Genomic DNA, 18,458 nt, shown 5'->3' with positions numbered 1-18,458 from the left:
GAAAGTACTTTTTCCATAACTGCATTGCCCTGCTGCCTGGGTATCTGTCTGGGACCCCCTCCATAAATTTTTTTCAAGCCTTACAGTTCTTCAGTAGTAATTTGTTACATCTATCATTATTTAAAAGTTGTTGAGTCACAGCTTCAGCTATTTAACAGGTTTCCCAAAGTGAAGGTTCTGATACCCTTCACCTACAGTATCTCAAAAGCAAGGTGCTTCCCCACCTCTTTCCTTTCCTCCTGCCCCATCTTTTTGTACAATGCTGCAAGGAGAGCACTCCTCAAGTGGATGGACACTACCTATTTGGTTCAAGTAATGGGCAATTTGAGACAGAAGATACAGTTTCTTTCTTTAGCACCTCACATTTGGATGCTGTTATGGATTGAATGTTATGTCCCTCAAAATTCCTATGTTGAAATCTAATTCCCAATGCAATGGTATTTGACTGTAGATGATTAGGTCATGAGCATGGAGCCCTCACGAATGGGAGTAGAGACCTTCTAAGAGGCCAGAGAACTGCAGAGTATACATAGGCCATATACAGGAGGTCGTAAGTTGACCAGACTGGCAACCTAATCCCAGAATTTCAGCCTCCAGAAATGTGAGAAAAAATTTTTGTTGTTAAGCCACCCAGTTTACGGTATTTTGTTATAGCAGCCTGAACTAAGCTGCCTATACTCTGAATGCATAGAAAATCCTTATAGTTTTTAAATATATTCTTTCTCCTTGAACTTCCATCCTTCCTGTCGCTAACTTTGAGTCCATTTTTCTTTTTTTTTTATATTCCCCTCCAGCAGCTCTGTTCTTGCAGTCATGAAGACATCCTAAATGTTTTAAGTAGGAAACTGTGAAAGGAAAATCTCTACAATCACTGTCACTAAGTACTGGGAACTTATGTTCTCTATCTTCCTCCATGTTGTTTTTTGTAGTCTCAGAATAATGTATTTTTGAATTGCTGACACATTGAAAATGGAGTTTAAGGTATCTGCAAATAAAGCCTATGTTATATTGGTGTAATAGTGGTACTTGAGAATCTGGGACTCAAGAAACAACTATTTGTAGTGTATCATCTTTTTCTTGAACCTTACCTAAATGCACATAATGTAAAATAAAACAAGACAAAACAGAACATTTATGAGACAATGAGGGGAATTTGAACACTGGACATTTGATGAGTTATTGGGGTATGATAATGGTACTGCAGTTTTCTTTTTTTAAGAGTTATTCCTAGAGATATTAAAATATGTTCAGAAGAAATGATGAGATTATGCCTGGAATTTGCTTCAAAATACTCTAGGGGGAGAGGAGTGAAGAGCAGATATAGATGAAACAAGATTGGTCAAGAAATGATAAATATGAGCACAAAGAAATTCATTACACTCTACACTCTACTCACTTCATTTGTATGTTAAAATTTCCTGTAATAAAAAGTAATAGAAAAAAATACAGTGACAGACATTTACTCTAACCAGTTATTTGAGCAAGACACATCCAGGTCTCACCCCCAAACTCCCCATCCTTCTGGAGAAGAATGAAAGCCCAACCTTCCAGGCCACCTGTGAGCATCTCAGCAGCAGCAGCTGTCTGTCCCTGAGTGGCAGTGCTGGTTCTGGCGGGCACATGTGGCAGAGGTGACTTTAGTCTGAGCAAATGGACATGCTTCTTAATATAATAGAGAGCTACATTGTGCAGAGATCCCACAGGGAAGCAGGAGCGGCCACTCACCCTCAGATCTCGTGTTCTCCAGGTGTCCTGCACCTACTTGAGAGGGGTCAAGGTATTCCATGATAAGCTGCTTCCCCAGTTTGGGCACCCAGAGTGTAGAGCACACCTGCTCCTGGTTCACTTTCAGCCCCAAGGCTGGGTAGAGCCAAATGAGCTCTGGGGCTTTGCACGTTTCCTAGGATTAGCCAGCAGAGACTCAGGTCTGTATGGCCCCAACATCTGCTCCCCACTGTGGGGTAGCACAGAAAATGGGAACCACACAGATAAATTCAAACTGGGGCAGGGAAATGACACAAACCTTTGACTCTCCCTCAACCTTGGACTGCTAAGAGTAGGACATAGTACGAGGATGGTAGAAAATAAGTTGGTAACCACCCATGGAAACCACCCAGCCAAAAGTTGAGGCACCAAGGACCCTATCCTTTGGGATCCAAAATATGGTATATGGTTATATGTGTCATAAGAGTATGTCTTGGGAATGTGGCTGCTTGTATTTCATTTCATTTGTTCAGTACTAGCCTCTCCTGAGTATCCTTTTTTAATCAAGTACCTGCAAATCGAGCATACTATCTCATTTAATCTTCCCCTGAAGGTCACTTGAGGAAGAAATACCACCTGAGGAAGGTGCTATTAGCCTCATATAACAGACAGAGAAACTGAGGTCGAGGGACCAAGTAACTTCCCCAAATACACACAGTTTGTAAGTGAAGAGCTGGATATGAGCTTTATTCTTACTTTATGAAGCTGCCTCCATGTTGGGGAAGATGCTGCTGACCCTGGGAATCTGCCCCTGAGTCCCAAAAAAGACAGGTTCCTAGAGGTCAAAATTGGAACTGTTCAAACCCTACCTCCACTATCTGCCAGCCAGTCTGCTTGGTTCTCATGTCACAGCTGGCAGTTCTGGGTTTGGTTGAATTATAGGAGGCTGTTCCCATGCTATGCTCCACCCCTGGTTACAGAGTGCCTCTCTAGGGCTCTTTCTCCCCACCATCACATCCCAGTTTCCAGAAACCTCCTAGGCCCCACGAGTAGCTCCATTACCACCATCTACAGGCAATGCTGCTTCCATCAGCTGTCTGACATCCCCTTGGCCACCCAACTTCCACAACTGAATATCAGGACACAGCAGTGCACACATGCTGCTCTCCCCATTCTTGCCTCCACAACCCAGTTGTGACTCTCCTTGACTCTCTCCTGACTCCTTGGCCCTGTTACCACTTCCTCTGGGAACCTCTGTCCTGTGGATGCTCCCTCGGGCTCTGCAGCAGGCTCTTTGACTCTCAGAACTTCCCAGCGCTCCACCCTGCCCCTGTCCCTGCCCTGGACACTCTCCTCAGGAAACTTGTGGCCTCACCTGACTTCCAGGCCTCTAGCTGCTTGCTCTGCCTTGACCAGGTTCTACAGGCCAGTGCCCTTCTGTTTGCCTCACTGCTGCAGGACTTAGATGACATGCCATGGTGCAGAGCAAGGGATCTGGCCTTGCTGGTGGTCAAATAATACAATCCTGGCAAGTGAAGGGAGCAAACACACCACAGGACAAACTTAGAGCAACAAGACAGGAGACAGGAGGGAGAGCAGGTGAATTTCCTGCATTGCTCCAGCAACCCCAACATAATGTTCCAGCCAAGTGTGGTATCTGCATCCAGGCTATCCTGAGATATCACACGTGGGCAAGTGGCCAGTGTGCCTGTGAAGAAGTGGCCAACTCATTCAAACAGTCCTTACATCATCTTCTCCTTCCCTGCCTAGCTTCCCTCACTCCTTTCCCTTCCTCCCACTGCTCCGGAATTGCACCTGCCAACAGTGCACTTCAGCTTTGCCTCAAGGAGGGCTTTCCAAGTACGTAAATTAAGATGGTACACCTCATCCAAACATGTCATCAACTGCCACTGACACAACTCATTCTCCAAATTTACCCCAATCCAGACTTCTCTGACATGATCCAGACCCAGCTGGGTCCAACTGACAAAGGTCCTCTCCACCTGGACCTCACAGGCACCTCCAACTCATTTCCAAAATGAAACTCACAGTTCTCTTCCCCAAACACGGGCCCTTCTCCTGTGTTTGGGGGACACAGAGATGGAAGACACTCAAAGGAGCCCTCAGTCTGTCTAAAGCAGAAGACAGATGGCAAACTCAGTTACAATGGGAGGAGATGCTGGCTGTTATAAAGCAGGATAGTGGCAACATGTGCTGAAGAAGAGAAGGAAGCTTGCTGTGCACCAGGCACGGTGAGGGAGGCTTGCCTGCGCTACCTCTTTTAGCCTGTGTAACAACCCAGTAAGTGATCATATACCCATGCTGCAGTTGAGAATGCAGACCAGAGATCTGAAACCTTGCCAAGGTCACAAAGCAACCAGATCCGAACACACCTGGAAAAAACACTCATATTCCCTGCTGCCTCCACAAGAGGAGCTCGTAACAAGTCACAGGGATTAGTGTTCCTCAAGAGACAACACCAGAACTTTCTTAATAAATAGGCAGGATGTCAGCTGAGATGGGGTGGGGTGTGGGCAGGGGGCTAGGGTGGAGGGCAGGAGGTAGCTGGCACTGTGGACAGTGGGAAAGAGGCCTGAGCACAGGGTGGGGAAGCACTGCAGGGGCTCAGTGAAGCTGGACCACAAGGCACACGTGGAGACGTAGCCCCATGAAAGGCAGGGGAGGTGGGCAGGACCCAAATCATAGATGGTCTCATGTGCCATTCTAGAGAATTTAATTTTAAATTCTAGATACCTGGAGGAACCATTTCAGGATTTAAAGCAGGGAATGACGTGGCCCACTTTGCATTTTGGAACTGTCCCTCTAGCATCAATGACAACTGGGTAGGAGGAGCAATGGAGGTAGGAGGGCAGAGGCTACATGCTCCCAGCCCTCCTAACTCCATAAATGAAATCAGTTGCAGGGCCCTTGGCCTCGCCCTTTCTCCCTTGTTACTGCACATCCACTTGAGTGACATGGCATTTTACTGGTCACTACAGACAAGGGCCCTTCAATTTGGCACAGCCAAAGCTTCCTCAGCATTCCTTCTCCAATCCTGCTCTGAGCTGAATGGCCCAAGTTCCACTCCCAACACCAAACAGAAAGCACTGAAGCAGAAGTTGCTTTAATCAAGGGGTGAAGTCCTTGATCGGGGACCTCACTCAACCTTTGGTGGTTGGGTCTCAGCCTAGCCCCAACATACCCTGACCCCCCCTAGGAAGGAGGGAGCAGCTGAATAGTGAATTCTGGCAGAGGCCAGAGGATGGAAATAGGAGACCCATGTCACAGAGTGGAGGCAGGGCACGGACAGGTGAGAGTGAAGCTGAACGGGGCAGGAACAGCTGTCCTTACACACACAGTTCTACCTGGGGACTAGCTGAGGTGGCTGTGCATCAGGCAGAGTGGCACCAGGAGGGCTGAGGGGAAAAGGGGACTGTGGGCAAGGAGCACTTAGGAGATGAGGCGACTGTGAAGCTGGTGCAGCTGCTCCTGGGTCAGCACCAGCCTGTGTCGCTGTCCAAAGCCAGCTTCGCACGAGAAGGTCACTTTGCCCATGAAAACAGTGTCATCCCGTTGCTCTTCCTTGGCCTGGGAGTTAGCAAAGGGAAGAGGCGCCTAGGTCAGACAGGGGCTCACTTGAGCTGTGTGCCACTGACAGGGCCACTGAGCACCGAGACCAGGACAGCTCCTGGGAGAGAGACTATGGCTCTGGGGATCCTGGCCTGTAGTGACCACCTCTTTCTAACTGGAATTGAGCTACACAGTCTGACAAGGGAGTTTTGAGTCTCTCCTGGTGTCAAAAGTCACAGAAGATGTTTAACTGCTAAAATATTGGAATATGTGGAAGCACTGCAAACACTGCAATTAAGACTTGGTCATTAACTCTGGATGTGTACTTGTTGGACTGAGACCCCAGAGGCCTCCTCAAATTCTAGGGGAGAGGAAAGGACACACCTAAACCCTCCACACTGCCCACCCCACCATGCTCCCTCTTACCCTGAGGAAGGCTGATGAAGGGAAGGTGGCAAAGTCAGTGGGGACCATGGCTCCAGGCCGCTGAGATACAGTCTCCTTGAGGACCTCATCCTGGTAGAGGAGGAGGGGGACAAAGGTAAATTTAGGGTACCCCCACCAGCTAGCCCAGTATCTCCCTGATTTCACAGAGACACTAACACCAGGGGAACAGGGACTCAGTCCTCTCTGTCACCATACTTTTGCTCTCACCTCCAACCCCAACCCCATCCAACATCCTTCTTTACAGAGAATTCCCTTAAAGGCCCAACTCAGATTCTACAGCCTCCAGGAAGCCATCCCCAATCACTCTACCCCACCATGATCTCAGCTCTGACAGAAACTGTACCAGAACCTCACACTCTAAAGATGATCCAAGCTCAACACATTCGGTGGGAATCTGTCTTCTGTTTGCACCAAGACTGAGTTGCCAAGGGAGGGACCCTGCCTTCCCTTCTATGCCCTCCCCAGAGTGCCATCTAGCACAGGGCCAGGCTCAGAGGAACTCCAGGAGTGCCCATAGAAATGAATTCGCTCTGGGCTCCACCAGGGAATGCTCTAAAGCGAGCTCTGTAGAATGAGGAAAGGTAGGGTCTGGGCTGACCTTGAGCTTCTCGATGGTGTCATTTAGGGACTTGAGCTGAGCCACTTGCTCCAGGAGCTGCGCTGATGGGCTCTTGGCAGCTGTGGGGAGGGAAGGCTCGTGAGACCCACCAAGGCCCAGGCAGGCAGCTGTTCCAGGTGAAGGGTCAAGAGTGCAAATACAAGAACCTCCCATGAAGCAGGCACATAAGACAGTGGTTAAATCAAGCAAACTGAACACAGTCCAGAGACATGCCAGGAAGAGCCTCTAAGTATGGGGATTGCCTGGGCAGGGGCTACATCCCTGGGGCAAGAGAAGGGGGCATGCTAGCCATCTCAGGGGTTGGCAGGTCCCTACCAGAGCTGGTGCGAGTGATGTCTACTACGTGGGTGTGTGTGCTCAGCTGATTTAACGTCTCCAGCAGCTGGTTTGTCTTACGATACAGTGCTCCAGTTGGTAGCTCACTCCCAGGGCCCTCATGGGGTTGGAGGGAGAGCTTTGCCACATGCAAAGGGGGCAGGGATGCTAAGGAGGCCTTCATCTGGGCTCCCTGTGCAGGAAACAAAGGGGTAGTGGTAAGAGGTGCTAGAGGCCACTGCCATCCATCACCAATGGAGCCAGCACACTCCACCTCCACCCCAGTCCTCCCCATGACCCCCTCACCTTGAGGATGCTATTTTCATGCTGGAGCTGGGAAATGTGCAGTCTCATGGCAGAGATCTGCTGAAGCAGCAGTGGAGAGTCCTTCACCAGCCCAGGGCCTGGCATAGACCCTGGAGCCTGCCCAGGGACACCTCCTGTAGGAACCACACATGTCATCAGCCCAAGGTGGACAGGGCTAACGATGGGCTCCACCCCTGCTCATACCCTTTCCTTATCCCCTCCCACCTCCAGTCCTCACTGCTCCCAAGGTGGGGGGGGTCTCACCCTGTTCCCCCGGCCCCAACTGCCACAAGCCCTGGTAACCCCCAGCCAGGATGAGTCTCTACCTCGCTGCTGTTCTTCTGTGCTCGGGATAGCCCATGGGGAGCAGGAAAAGAGGAGAGAGAAATTAGATGAATTGGGGGCTAGGGGACTCACCAGAGCCATGATGGACGTAACCTGCTGGAAAACCCTTTTCCTCCTCACCATACCTCCTCTAAGACCCTACCTCTGCCCTCTACCTTTCAGGGAAGAGCAGTATGTGTGAAAGAAGGTAAGAAAGTAGAGTAAGACCATGAGCCTGGTGTGAAGTGTAGGGAAGAGTGGCAGCAGGATGTGCCCTGGAGGAAGCGGTTGGAGCAGAAGGCCCGGCTGCTGGCCTGCCTGGTACTCCACCTCCAGAAGGGTTGAGGGAATGCCCCCAAAACCCTGCTGGGTCTACATCCTCAGTGCTCCCCAGCAGCGGACACAGGCCCTGCTCCTCGGGCTCCCCAGTGCTCTGAGGCAAAAGACATGCTTTTTTTGGTGGGAAGTTTCATAAATTCAGAACCAATATTTGTTTAAAGAGCCTATGCTAAAACTGCATACTGTGGTCATTCTGGAGACGCTTCCCCCAAGGAAGCAGAGCCATCTGTACCACAGGAGTCTAAGGAAAAGAAAGTACTTGGTCACTTCCCAAGATGTAGAGGTACAAGTGATGGGGGCTCTGGTGAAAAAGATCCTAGGTGAGGCCAGAGGACAAAACAGGTACAGAAGGGGTTTAGTGATCCTGAGGGCTTAATTCCAGGGCAAGGACTTTTGTCTTCTCAGGGTGAGAGGGGAAAGAAACTGTAAAACTATTGGGCATAACCACACTAAGAAATCAGAACACAGCCCCAAGTGAAACTGGTGAATTCAGCAGTGGAAGAGGCAACCTCACGGTGAGGTGAAGCCCAGGAAGGCGCGGGAACCCAGCTGGGACACTGCAGTGTGCGAGCAGAGGAGCACTCAAGGCAGGCATCAGACACGGCTGGCCCCGCAGCGGAGCTGGCCCTGTCTGCTACAGCCCAACGGCCCACTGGGACATAGGATTGGGACAAAAAAGCCAGAGCAGACCCAGAAGGGACATCTACAAAAGTCCAACTGTCACAATCCTGAGCGTGACTGACAACTTGGTCATGCCCCACCTTGGTCAGAGATTACTCGGCGCCTATCTTTGGGAGAAGTAAACACATGGCAAAAGCTGCTGCAGAGTAAAACTGGGCATGCACACTTCTGGCTGAACATGGGAGGCTGGTAAAGAGGGTGGAAGTCAAACTGAAGCCAAGGACAGGAGGGAGGCCATTCAGTGTCCCCTGGGCCAGTGCTGCCTGCCCCTGACACTCACCTCCAGCAATGCCAGAGACCAGGGTAGCAATACCCGAGGGAGGCGGCCCCCGAAGCCCCTCGATTGTGCGCTTGGACTGGCTGTTCAGCCGCTGCTTTAGCTCTGCCTTCTCTGCTTCCAGCTGGTCAATGTCAGCCTGGAGTGCATCCATTGTCTCCTCAAACTCTCTGCGAAAGAGAATCTGGGCTTGGGCAGTGTCCTTCCCCAGGGCTCCACCCCACTTCTTAGTCCTGACAGGGCCTTGGAGTAGCCCTGCTGGTGGGCAGCACAGGCTCAGAAGCGGTGACACAATGGCATTGGCAGTGGGGAGTCTCACTAGGAGAGGGCCTGCGTAGGAGCCGAGCAAGGAGAAGCCACTGGTGGGAGGGAGGGATGCACTAGGAAGGGCCTGAGCAGGGGGTGGGGGAGTGCAGCTGCTGACTTCTCTTTCTTCCGCAGCAGCGCCTGGGTGTCCTCCAGCCGAGTCTGGACTTTCTCAATGCGCTCATCTGCATCCTTGGCAGCGCTGTCCAGCTTTTTCTCCAGGAGGCTCAGCCGCACGTTGGCCTCACTCAGCTCCTCCCCCTGGACAAGACAAAGAGCTTCCAGTTCCCTTACATACTCCCACAGCACCCCAGAGACCCAGGATACACCACAAGTGAAAGCACCTGAAGGGACGGGCCCCCAGGAGCTCCCACTCATCACAGCGCCACCTCTCCCCTCCAGCCCCAACGAGTCCCAGCCCCAATCCCCAACACTCACTGCCCACCAAACGTCCTGGCCCCCAGATCCTGAGCCTACCCCAGCCTCACACCTTGATCTTGAGTGACTTCTTCAACTCCTTGATGACTGTCTCTCGGTCTTCAAGCTTCAAGCCCAGGCCTTCAGCATCAGTGATCTCTGCCCGAAGGGCTGCTGCCCGCAGCTCAACTGGAGGAGGCTAAGGGTCAGAGTGAGGGCAGAGGGCAGGGGTGCAAAGAGGAGGTCACCAATGTGCTCCTTTCAGGAAGAGCCAGTTACAGGGAAAATCTTGCCTCCTAAGCAGAGTGGTGCACTCCAGACTCCTTCCTCCAGCCTCCCAGCCCTCCCACAATTAGCCAAGTCCCGCTCCTGCAGGGAGTCCCCCACCCACCTTGCTGGGGGGCCGCTCTGCATCATACTCTCCCTCCTGCATAGCTGTGGCCAACTTGTTCATGGTACTGATAAGGATGTTGCTTGACTGGCGCAGACACTCATAGGGGCTGCTGGAGGGGGTCCCATAGATCTGCAGGAGCCAAGGGCCATAGTGAAAACCCCACACTGGCTACCTGGTGCCCCACCTCCTGCCTGCCATCCAGACCCACCTGCTCGCTTGCTTTGAAAGCCAGCTCCTCCAGGGCAGCCACGGGCAGTCCCTCATTCTCTGCCAGTGGGGCAATGAGCTGGGCAGCAGCAGCAGCCACCTCCTGCAGCACAGCCACCACCCATGTCAAGTGCTTTCTGCAGTCCAGGAGTGTGTCGGATACCTGTGCGACAGGCCAAAGTCAGGAGCCCCCTGGGACCAGCACCACAGCTCTTAGCTGCCCCAAAACCATTCTTGTTTCCTGACCAGCTCCAGATCTTAACATGCTAGGCCCCTCCCAGTTCCACTTAGCTTCCTCCCTTCTCCCTCACAGCCCTAAACCTGTGGTCCAAAGGCCAGTGCAGCTGGGATCCCAGGAGCATCTGTCCCTGGCATTCGCCTTCGGATCTTCTTGCAGAACTGGCGGATGTCACTGCATGATGTTTCCAGGTCCCGGAGCAAGAGAGCAATATCTGAAGCCTCCTGCCCACCCTACTCAGGGAATAGGAGATGGATGGGAAACCAATCAGCTCACTGGGGCTGGAGGGGAGGAGGTGGGTACTAGGAAGGAAGAGAAGTCCACACTTCCCTGCGCTCTCACCTGCAGGAAGGCCCGCAGCCGTGCCACCTCCACACCCATGCAGTCTAGGGCGCTCTGGGTGAACTGTAAGGACAGATGTGTGTGACTGCCAACCCCCAACAGGAGCTTTCTGCACCATCATCATCCCTGGGAAGTCCCCACCCTCCACTGACCCACAGAGGGCTCTCTGGCTTCCTACTCTGGCCTTAGTGATTATGTCCCAGTCTTATGTAACACCCATTGAGGGCCAGATCTCTCAATCTGATATCCTTCACTCTGATCTCTACAGGGGCTCAACCTGTGCCCCACACTTCACCTTAATGTGATCGGCCAGCTGCATGGTACTGTCCTCGGGCTGTTCAGCAAGGTGGATGCTATACAGATGCTGAGGAGAGATGACAAAGAAACAGACAGTATTTAGGTCTTGGAAAGATGGAGAATTCTTCCCAAACTTCAAATTAGAGTCCTGGTTATCATGAGGCTCCAGAGGCACAAGAGAGTCTGAAACACCTAGGAGCTGCCTCCTAAGACAAGCTCATCTAAGAGCAAGCCAAGCCTCAAGTAGCCATACAAGCCTGGCCCTACTGGCAACAGCCCCCGGTGGGAGAAACCTTCCCACCCTCCTGCACTAAGCCTGAATTCTTGCCCCAGACCTGGTAGTACTTGATGGCCTTGGTGAGAGGCTCCACGTTGACAGTCTCATCCAGTTGGTCCTTGTGCAGTAGCTCAATGAGGAAATCCAAGGAGCGCTCGTGAGCACTCACCTCAGGGTAGAGGCTGCCCACCTTCTTATACACATCCACACTGCACTGAGAGAGGGCACTAAAGACCAGAGAAGGACCCTGTGAGGCCAGGGCCCGCCAGGCACTCTTAGTTCCAGCTTATCTCAGCCAGTGACCCTGGAGTGGGAGTCAGTGGTCAGGGGTCACTTACTGTTCATAACGGTGGAGTGTGGCCTGCAGCAGACTCAGTGAGTAGACCAACCCGGCAGCAAAGCTGAGCTGCTCCCCTGCAGCTCCTCGAAGCCCGGGCCGCTCTAAACAGTTTTCACTTAGTTCAAATTTCTCCTGGGCCTGCTTCCGGATCAGCTCTGCCTGTGGGAAGAAGCACCAGGAACAGATGCAGGAATACAGGACACAAAGCTGAGCAACTACATGGGGGGCATCAACATACATGGGGGACAAAGTAAAAATAGCTCTTAGGTGGGCAGAATTCTAGCATGGGGAGAGGGTACTGATGTGATTACTAGCACTGCGAGGATTTGGATTGTGGGAATAAAAGGGTGGCAGGACCTTAGGACCAAGTTCTTTGCTGTCTTAAAGTTATGCTCCTGCTACCTTTTCCCTTAGAATTCTATCCTGGCGATTACCCCTCACCAGCTCCTAGTCATCTGCTGGGGCTCAGCTCAAATGTTAATCCTTCAGTGACACCCCTCCATCTAAATCAGATCCTCACTGTGCTCTCTCAAAGAAGTTACCTCCCCTTCATAATACGCCACCTGTGTTCCTCCACTACATCATAAACTCTGTGAGCAGGGAGGCTGACCGCTGGCTTCTCTCAGCATCCTCAATGCCTGGTACACAGCAAGTTCAACAGGTTCCTCTCAAACATGTGACTGGCCATACCTTGCAAATGAGACGAGGCATGAGCAGCAGTACCAGGACGCAGTCATGGTCCCCACCTGGCCGAAGGAAGCTGTCAGGCATGAAGGCTGTCAGCAGGGACATGTGCCGGTTGGCCTGGGCCACCTCCATCTGCCTCAGTTCCATTTCAATCGCCTGTGAGGTGGATAGGAAGGTGAGTTCTCAGTCAGGCTGGTGAATCTCAGAACCCCCATGCCTTGCTCCACCAGGTACCCTGCTTCTAGGGCAAGCCTAGGCCAAGTGACTTCCAAACCACCATACTCCAGGACTGGAAGCCCAGAACTCCACACCAGGTCAGCCCACAGCCACACCCAGGCTGGGCTCCCCAACGCTCCCCATCTCTCTGGCCCAGCCGCCTTCCTGACCTTGGCATGGGCCTTAGTCTCAGCAAACTTGATTTTGAAGTCAAAGGTCTCTGGGGGTGGCTGCTGCTGCCTCTCCACAGATGCCTCCTGCTGGTTTGTCAGCTCCCGATTCACATCCTGGGAGCAGAGAGACAATGAGGCACAGCGGCCCTGGAGAGGCTGCGGTTGGAGAGCAGGGGTGTGCAGGCACCTGTAGGTGGGCGGTCAGCTGGCGGTACTTCTTGATGGTTTGCTGGTAGTCTGCGACCGTCTCCTGGGCTGCCTCCACACGCTTCTGGGCCTCCCGTACCCGGGAACCTGCCATGTCCAGCTGCTCCCGCAGCTCCAGTTCTGTCTCACGTGCATTCTCCTGAAGCTCATCGTTCATCTCGTTCATCGCTTCCTGGAGCCCGCAACGTAGTTGGGGCAAAGGAAAGGCAGGGTCAGGATAGCAGGCCAGGGTGGGTCCACTCAACACATACCCTGCTCAGAGGTCAGGGGTCCTGTGTCAGTCCTCTCAGCAAGCCCCTTCCAAACACCCCCATCAGGGCCCAAAGTCAAGGATCTGTTCTTCTCTTACCAAGTCCCCCACAGTCTCCCTCAACTCCCGCACTTTCTCTTCCAGATTCAAGTTCCGTTCAGTCAGCATCTCCACCATCTCCTCAGCACCCAGAGCAGCATCCACCTGTGTTATGAGGAGAAGGGCTGCTGAAAGGTGCTGAGAAAGAGGGGGCACCAACAGGAGAGCTGGGGTGCAAGAGGAGGGGACCTGGGTGAAGGGCTGGGCTCCCCAGACCTGCTCCTTGAGCTCATCGATGGTGCTCTCTGCATGGCTCAACTCCTCCTGTAGACGCTCCCGCTGCTGCCTCACAACTTCCAGCTCTTGGTTCTTCTTTTCCATGAGCTTCTGCAGTTTTACATGTTCCTGCTTCTCTGAGGAAGACAGATCCCGCATCCTTTGGGGAAGAAGGAGAGAGAAGAGGAAGTCTGTGCAGAGTCATTGGGCAGTGGGCATTCTTACACACCTAGAGACAGAAGAATGAGCTCCAGTCCAGAGCTAAGCAGTGAGGGGACCCTACCTCACCAGGGCATCTTTCAGCCGGGCGTTCTGCTCCTCGAGCTGCTTGAGCTGGTAACTGGATGCAGCCCCGTCTGAGCCTGGGGAAGACCACCATCACTTGCAGACAAGGTTCCAACCCCACCATCTGGCCCCCAACAGCTCCTGGCCCCTTACCTTTCTCTTCAATCTCAGCCTTGAGGATCTCTAAGTCAGTGGTGAGCTCATCCACACGCTCCTTCAGTGCCTCCACCTCCTGCTGCAGGGACTCAGCCCGCTCTTCGGCCATTTCCTTGTCCAGGGTGGCCATCTCAATGGCATCAGCAGTGTCAGCCATCTCCTCCATGTAGCGTTCCTTTGCCTCCAGTGCCTCCTTGGCTTCCTGAGGAGGGGTGGAGGTTGGTGGGTTACAAGCACAGAGGTGCCTCACATGCCTTTTCGCAAGGGACATTCTAGGCTCCAGCACCAGTCTAATTTCCAGATTACTTCCTTGGGTCCCCTGCCTCCCCAGCCACCACCTTTATCCCAAGTCCCACCTTCCGTGCCTCCTTGAGGCGGCGCTGCAGGTCTGCCTGCTGCTCTTGCATTTTGCTTTTCCATTCCTGCACCTGCTCCAGCTGGATCTTGTGTTTCTCCAGCTCCTTTAGCTTTGCCTTGTCTTCTGCCCGTTTCAGCCGCAGCGTCTCCAGTTTCTCCTCTAGGTCCCGCACCTGGGCTCTCAGCCCCTCTTCCTCCTGCAAAGAAGAGCCTCTCAGTCTATACACAGCCTCCACCTCCACCCTACCAAGTCTGAGCTGGAGCAGAAAGGTCAGGAATGTGTGCAAACATGATTCTCGCCCCAGGGTCAAAAGCAAGTGGCAGGCAAACATCCTGGAAGAGATCATACATGTGGGGAAAGTGTGGAAGAGGGCAGAGGAAAGGGTAGCTTAGTCAGTGGCAGGATACCCATATGTTATGCCCCACACTTCTGATATAAGTTCTGGGTCTCCCCCAACCCTGGGAAATTTCCAAGACCCTGCCAGGGGTCATAGGCCCAGTTGTGTCTTGGTTCTTCTTCATTCCAATCCAAGTCCTTACCTTGGAGGGGGAAGGAAGTGGGGGTGCTGCTCCAGGAGAGGTGAGGGCCGGCGTGGGGATGATTGGTGCTGCCAGCGGAGTCTGAGCTGGGGTGCTGGGCTCACTGCTACTCAGCTCACCTGCTGATGCTGAGCCAGAAGGGCCCAGGGAGCTACTGGCCCCAGCCACTGCAGTACTGGCTGAGCGGGTGGGCTAGTAAGAGGACAGGAGCAAACCAGAATAACAGTATGGGATGGGGGTGGTAAGAGAGAGAGAGGGTGAGAATATGGCAAGGGAAGGAGGAGACAGTGAAGGAAAAAGGCAGAAAGAGTATCAAAGCACAGTGAAAACAGAGAAACAGAGTCAAGGGGAGAGGGAAAATGATAGAGTCAGAGATAGTGACAGAGGACAGGGAGAGGAGGGGAGGGCAGAGGGAGAAAGGGATGGAGGAAGACAAGATTATCAGGCTCCTCCCTCGGCACTGACCCCACATTCCTCCCAGCTCAGGCACTACCCCCTTAAAGCAGAATCCCCTCTGTGACCCACCTGTGATTATTCTAGCAACTTCTTAATACCCCTGTCCTACTGTTGCTCTGGACCTGGATCCTCCTCCCCGGGAAGAAGGTACCTCAAATCATTGTCAGATAGAAATTACCAGATTTGAGTTTTTTCTCTGACGTGCAAGCCCAGAGAAGGCGAGAGTAAAAGTAGGGGTACCAGGCTCTACAGCCCTGCTAGACCCTTCCTGCTCTTTGGGAGTAAAGCTGATTCTCCCTCAGGGGACCCAGCCAGTAAAAGGGCCAGACTGAAAGCTGTATTCCTAGGCTCCACTCTTGAAACAAGGTCAGTAGAGCCAACCATTTTGTCATCTCCCTCCCCCAAGACAAAGGGGCTTTCATCAGGCAACACTCCCCAGGCCCCTGCTGGGTGCAGAGAAGCTACCCTGAAGCCCCAGGCTCTGGAGCAGACAGGTCTGCCCAGTGAGTGCTCTCCTGTGCAGTGCTGAACCCTGAAGCTCTCCAGGGGGCAACACTCTGAGACCACATGCTGTCCACAGACACCCCCATCCAAAGCCCTTCCCAGACATATCCTCCCATCCCAGCATCCACATTGCCAAGTTCTTCTCTTCTCTTCCAACACTCCCACCCCATCAAAACCAGTCAAAATGCCCTTCTTCAAGAAAGCCTGCCATAATTAACCATAACCGCTCTCACTTGTCTTTTTCATTCAAGCTACTGGTTCATGGCACCATCCTCAGAACAAGAAGTCATCTTCCCAAGATGGCCTATCACTACCCTCAGCCCCCTCATTCCCTTGAAAACAGAACCCAGGATGCAGTGACCAACTTTTACATGCTCATACACATTCCCACACACATGCACACGCCTGAAATGTGTGAGTAAGCTCAGCAGTGGCTTGTACAGAGAGGCCTGTTTTTTTTCTCACCTTGGGCCGCCGAGTTGTGGTCTGGACAGGCAACAGGAGCCAGAGAAGTAGTCAGGAAAGAAAGGGTAACAGCAGAAAGACAGCAAAAGGGACAGCAATGAGAGCAGAAGAAATAATAGGAATGGGGCCATAGTAAGCCGCTTCCCCTACCCTCATCCCACCCCAGTTCCATCCCCTTCTCCCTCCAGTAAATTGTCTTGCTCCTCCTCCAGGAACTCAGAACTCCTGCTTCCCATGGTTCCATGTCCCACCTGTGCCCAACCCTTGAAGACCATACCCCTTCAGATACCCTGGAAATCCCAGAAATCCCTGTCTCCTAGGCTAAGCCACAGGAGACCAAAGGCAGCAGCTGGTGGAGCTCTCCAGAGACCAGTCCTTCTGGAAACAGCAGCTCACACCCTAGCCCAGAGCCAGAGGCCCTGCACACCCACCACTCCCAAGGACTTTCCCAGGTCAGCCCCTTCCTTCCAGTGCTAAATTCCACTGAGAACTCCCCAGAAATACCATGTGACAAGAGTGAAGATAGAAGCTCTGAACTAAGAGATAGGAACCCAGCAGGAGGAGATGAGGCCCTGGAGGCAGAATGATAGTCTTCCCAAACCCCACCCCCTTCCCCAGCAGCAGTCCCCATCCCTAGGGCAGAGGGTTCAGGTGTCAGGACCATGAATATTGCATTAGCCAGAAGCCCAGAGCTCAGCAAAGTAACCCCACCCAGCTGCAAGAACGGAGGTGGGGGTGGGCAGCAGCATAAACTACCCTAAACCAAATCCAGAAACCCCTCATTTACTGCAAAATGGTACAAAGATGATTAACTCCAACTCCCCAATAGTGTTCTTGCTACCCAGTGTCTCACAGCTCCAGCAAAGACAAGATTTGGCTTGGACCCTGCTTCTAGGAAACACTGAGTCCAAGGAGACCAACCCCCACCCTCCTACACTGGACTAAGCCTCCACAGCTATGGGTCAGAAACTATTCTAGAGTTCCCATCCCACTCTGGGAAAAACCCTTGATACAAAGCCCATTGGGGAAGGGATGCTGTAAGTACAACCAAGAGTCATTCTAGCAAAGGTCGGGTGAAGTAGGTCGGCTAGAGGCATGAAGACACCTGGACCTGTTCCACCAGATTCTCTCACAGGAAACTCTCCCCGAGCCAGTCTGCAGCAAAAGCTGCCTCAAGCCCAAAACTGGGAGGCCACAGGGTACAAGGCCTGAAACACAGACTCAGAGCCAAAAAGCAGCAGGCCAGGGAGCAAATACCCGGGACATGGGGCCTGGCAGTGACACACACCTCTCTTCTTGCCCCCCAACCTTCACCTCACCCTCCTCCCCAACCAGGTAGACAGCTGAAGGCAATCAGCCCCCACCCCCACCCCAGCAGCCTGCTGCCACCATCGCCCTGGCAGCCTGGCAGCAGGACCAGAGCAAGCAAGAGTACCTTTCGGGCTGTCGGTGCCTGTCTCATCATTGCAGAAAACCAAAGAAAGCCAGGAGAGGAAAGAGAAGGAGGGACAGAGGAGGATAGACAAACACACAGAGGAAGGGCAGACGAAGGGAGGGAGGGAGGGAGGGAGGGAAAGAGACCGAACAGAGGGAAAGGCGGCGGAGACAGGAGATTAGTGCATCAAATCCCAACAAAGCAGTCTCAGCTTCCCGGTCCGGCAGCTTCCCAGCCAGAAAAGGGCTGCAGCTCAGATGCAAAAGCCCCCTCAGGTGGACAGCCAGGCTCCGGCAGGAACCCGAGAGGCGCCTGGCCCAGTTCGCCAGCTTAGGCTGATGGCAGCCTCAGTGGCCGCAGCACCAGCTTCACCTGACGTCATGCACCCACCCTCCTCTGCTCCATGGGGTGGAGCCTCTGCTCCTTGGTCACCTAGCAACCACCAGGATCTGCGGGCTCCTCCTCCTCCTCCTGACTGGGTAAAGTCCTGTCAGAGCCCGCCCCTGCTTCTTCCCCCGAAGGGCAGGTCCTGGCTCCAACCCTCCCCTTCCATACCCGCATCCTCAAGTTTGATCTGAGAAACTGCGTCAGGGGCCATCCCAGAAATGATACCCTCTGGGGCCAGGCCAGGGCATCACCAGGCATGGACAACAGGCCTCACTGCTCCATCAGCCTGCCTCACTCACACTCCCCTCCACCCACAATCCCATCAACTCCACTTCTGTCCCTTACACACACTGAAAACACCCTTATGGTCACTCATCAGGCACACACACCCAGAACAGCCCTCCTGCGACAGCATCAGCAATGAGATGCACATAGTAAGACTAAGAAACCCAGGAGATACAGCATCCTACTATGCAGATGGACAGTGACTGTGAAGGGGTATGTGGGGGGGACTTGGTGAAGGGGGGAACCTAGTAAACACAATGTTCTTTCTGTAATTGTAGATTAATGACACCAAAATAAAAATAATAAAATAAAATAAAAAAAGAAACCCAGGGGAACATTC

General features: G+C 52.9%; 1 protein-coding gene across 12 annotated transcripts in view; it reads right to left on the bottom strand.

The window, feature by feature from the left end:
• Positions 1–4,812: 4,812 nt before the first annotated feature.
• DCTN1 (dynactin subunit 1) overlaps positions 4,813–18,458 on the bottom strand; it is a 29,575-nt gene continuing 15,929 nt past the window's right edge. For 3 of the 12 annotated variants that reach the window (XM_036930737.2, XM_036930731.2, XM_036930732.2), the window contains exons 6-32: positions 17,447–17,464; positions 16,012–16,032; positions 14,587–14,778; positions 14,046–14,243; positions 13,687–13,891; positions 13,532–13,610; positions 13,249–13,408; positions 13,033–13,137; positions 12,664–12,855; positions 12,474–12,590; positions 12,091–12,243; positions 11,399–11,559; positions 11,119–11,287; positions 10,782–10,850; positions 10,487–10,549; positions 10,228–10,377; positions 9,908–10,069; positions 9,697–9,828; positions 9,379–9,504; positions 9,007–9,149; positions 8,586–8,752; positions 7,288–7,302; positions 6,962–7,095; positions 6,656–6,848; positions 6,320–6,399; positions 5,701–5,790; positions 4,813–5,292 (exon numbers count right to left, since the gene is read on the bottom strand). In XM_036930737.2, the coding sequence (XP_036786632.1) occupies positions 5,155–5,292; positions 5,701–5,790; positions 6,320–6,399; positions 6,656–6,848; positions 6,962–7,095; positions 7,288–7,302; positions 8,586–8,752; positions 9,007–9,149; positions 9,379–9,504; positions 9,697–9,828; positions 9,908–10,069; positions 10,228–10,377; positions 10,487–10,549; positions 10,782–10,850; positions 11,119–11,287; positions 11,399–11,559; positions 12,091–12,243; positions 12,474–12,590; positions 12,664–12,855; positions 13,033–13,137; positions 13,249–13,408; positions 13,532–13,610; positions 13,687–13,891; positions 14,046–14,243; positions 14,587–14,778; positions 16,012–16,032; positions 17,447–17,464 (3,432 nt within the window). In that variant the 3' untranslated portion in view covers positions 4,813–5,154. Of the gene's footprint in view, positions 5,293–5,700; positions 5,791–6,319; positions 6,400–6,655; positions 6,849–6,961; positions 7,096–7,225; positions 7,303–8,585; positions 8,753–9,006; positions 9,150–9,378; positions 9,505–9,696; positions 9,829–9,907; positions 10,070–10,227; positions 10,378–10,486; positions 10,550–10,781; positions 10,851–11,118; positions 11,288–11,398; positions 11,560–12,090; positions 12,244–12,473; positions 12,591–12,663; positions 12,856–13,032; positions 13,138–13,248; positions 13,409–13,531; positions 13,611–13,686; positions 13,892–14,045; positions 14,244–14,586; positions 14,779–16,011; positions 16,033–17,446; positions 17,492–18,458 lie in introns of those variants that run through there. The other 9 variants (XM_036930734.2, XM_036930735.2, XM_036930733.2 and 6 more) reach the window with 7 other exon arrangements.

The sequence above is a fragment of the Manis pentadactyla genome, chromosome 2 (assembly GCF_030020395.1).
Source record: "Manis pentadactyla isolate mManPen7 chromosome 2, mManPen7.hap1, whole genome shotgun sequence".
Lineage (NCBI taxonomy): Eukaryota > Metazoa > Chordata > Mammalia > Pholidota > Manidae > Manis > Manis pentadactyla.
This window is presented reverse-complemented; position numbering and strand designations above follow the sequence as displayed.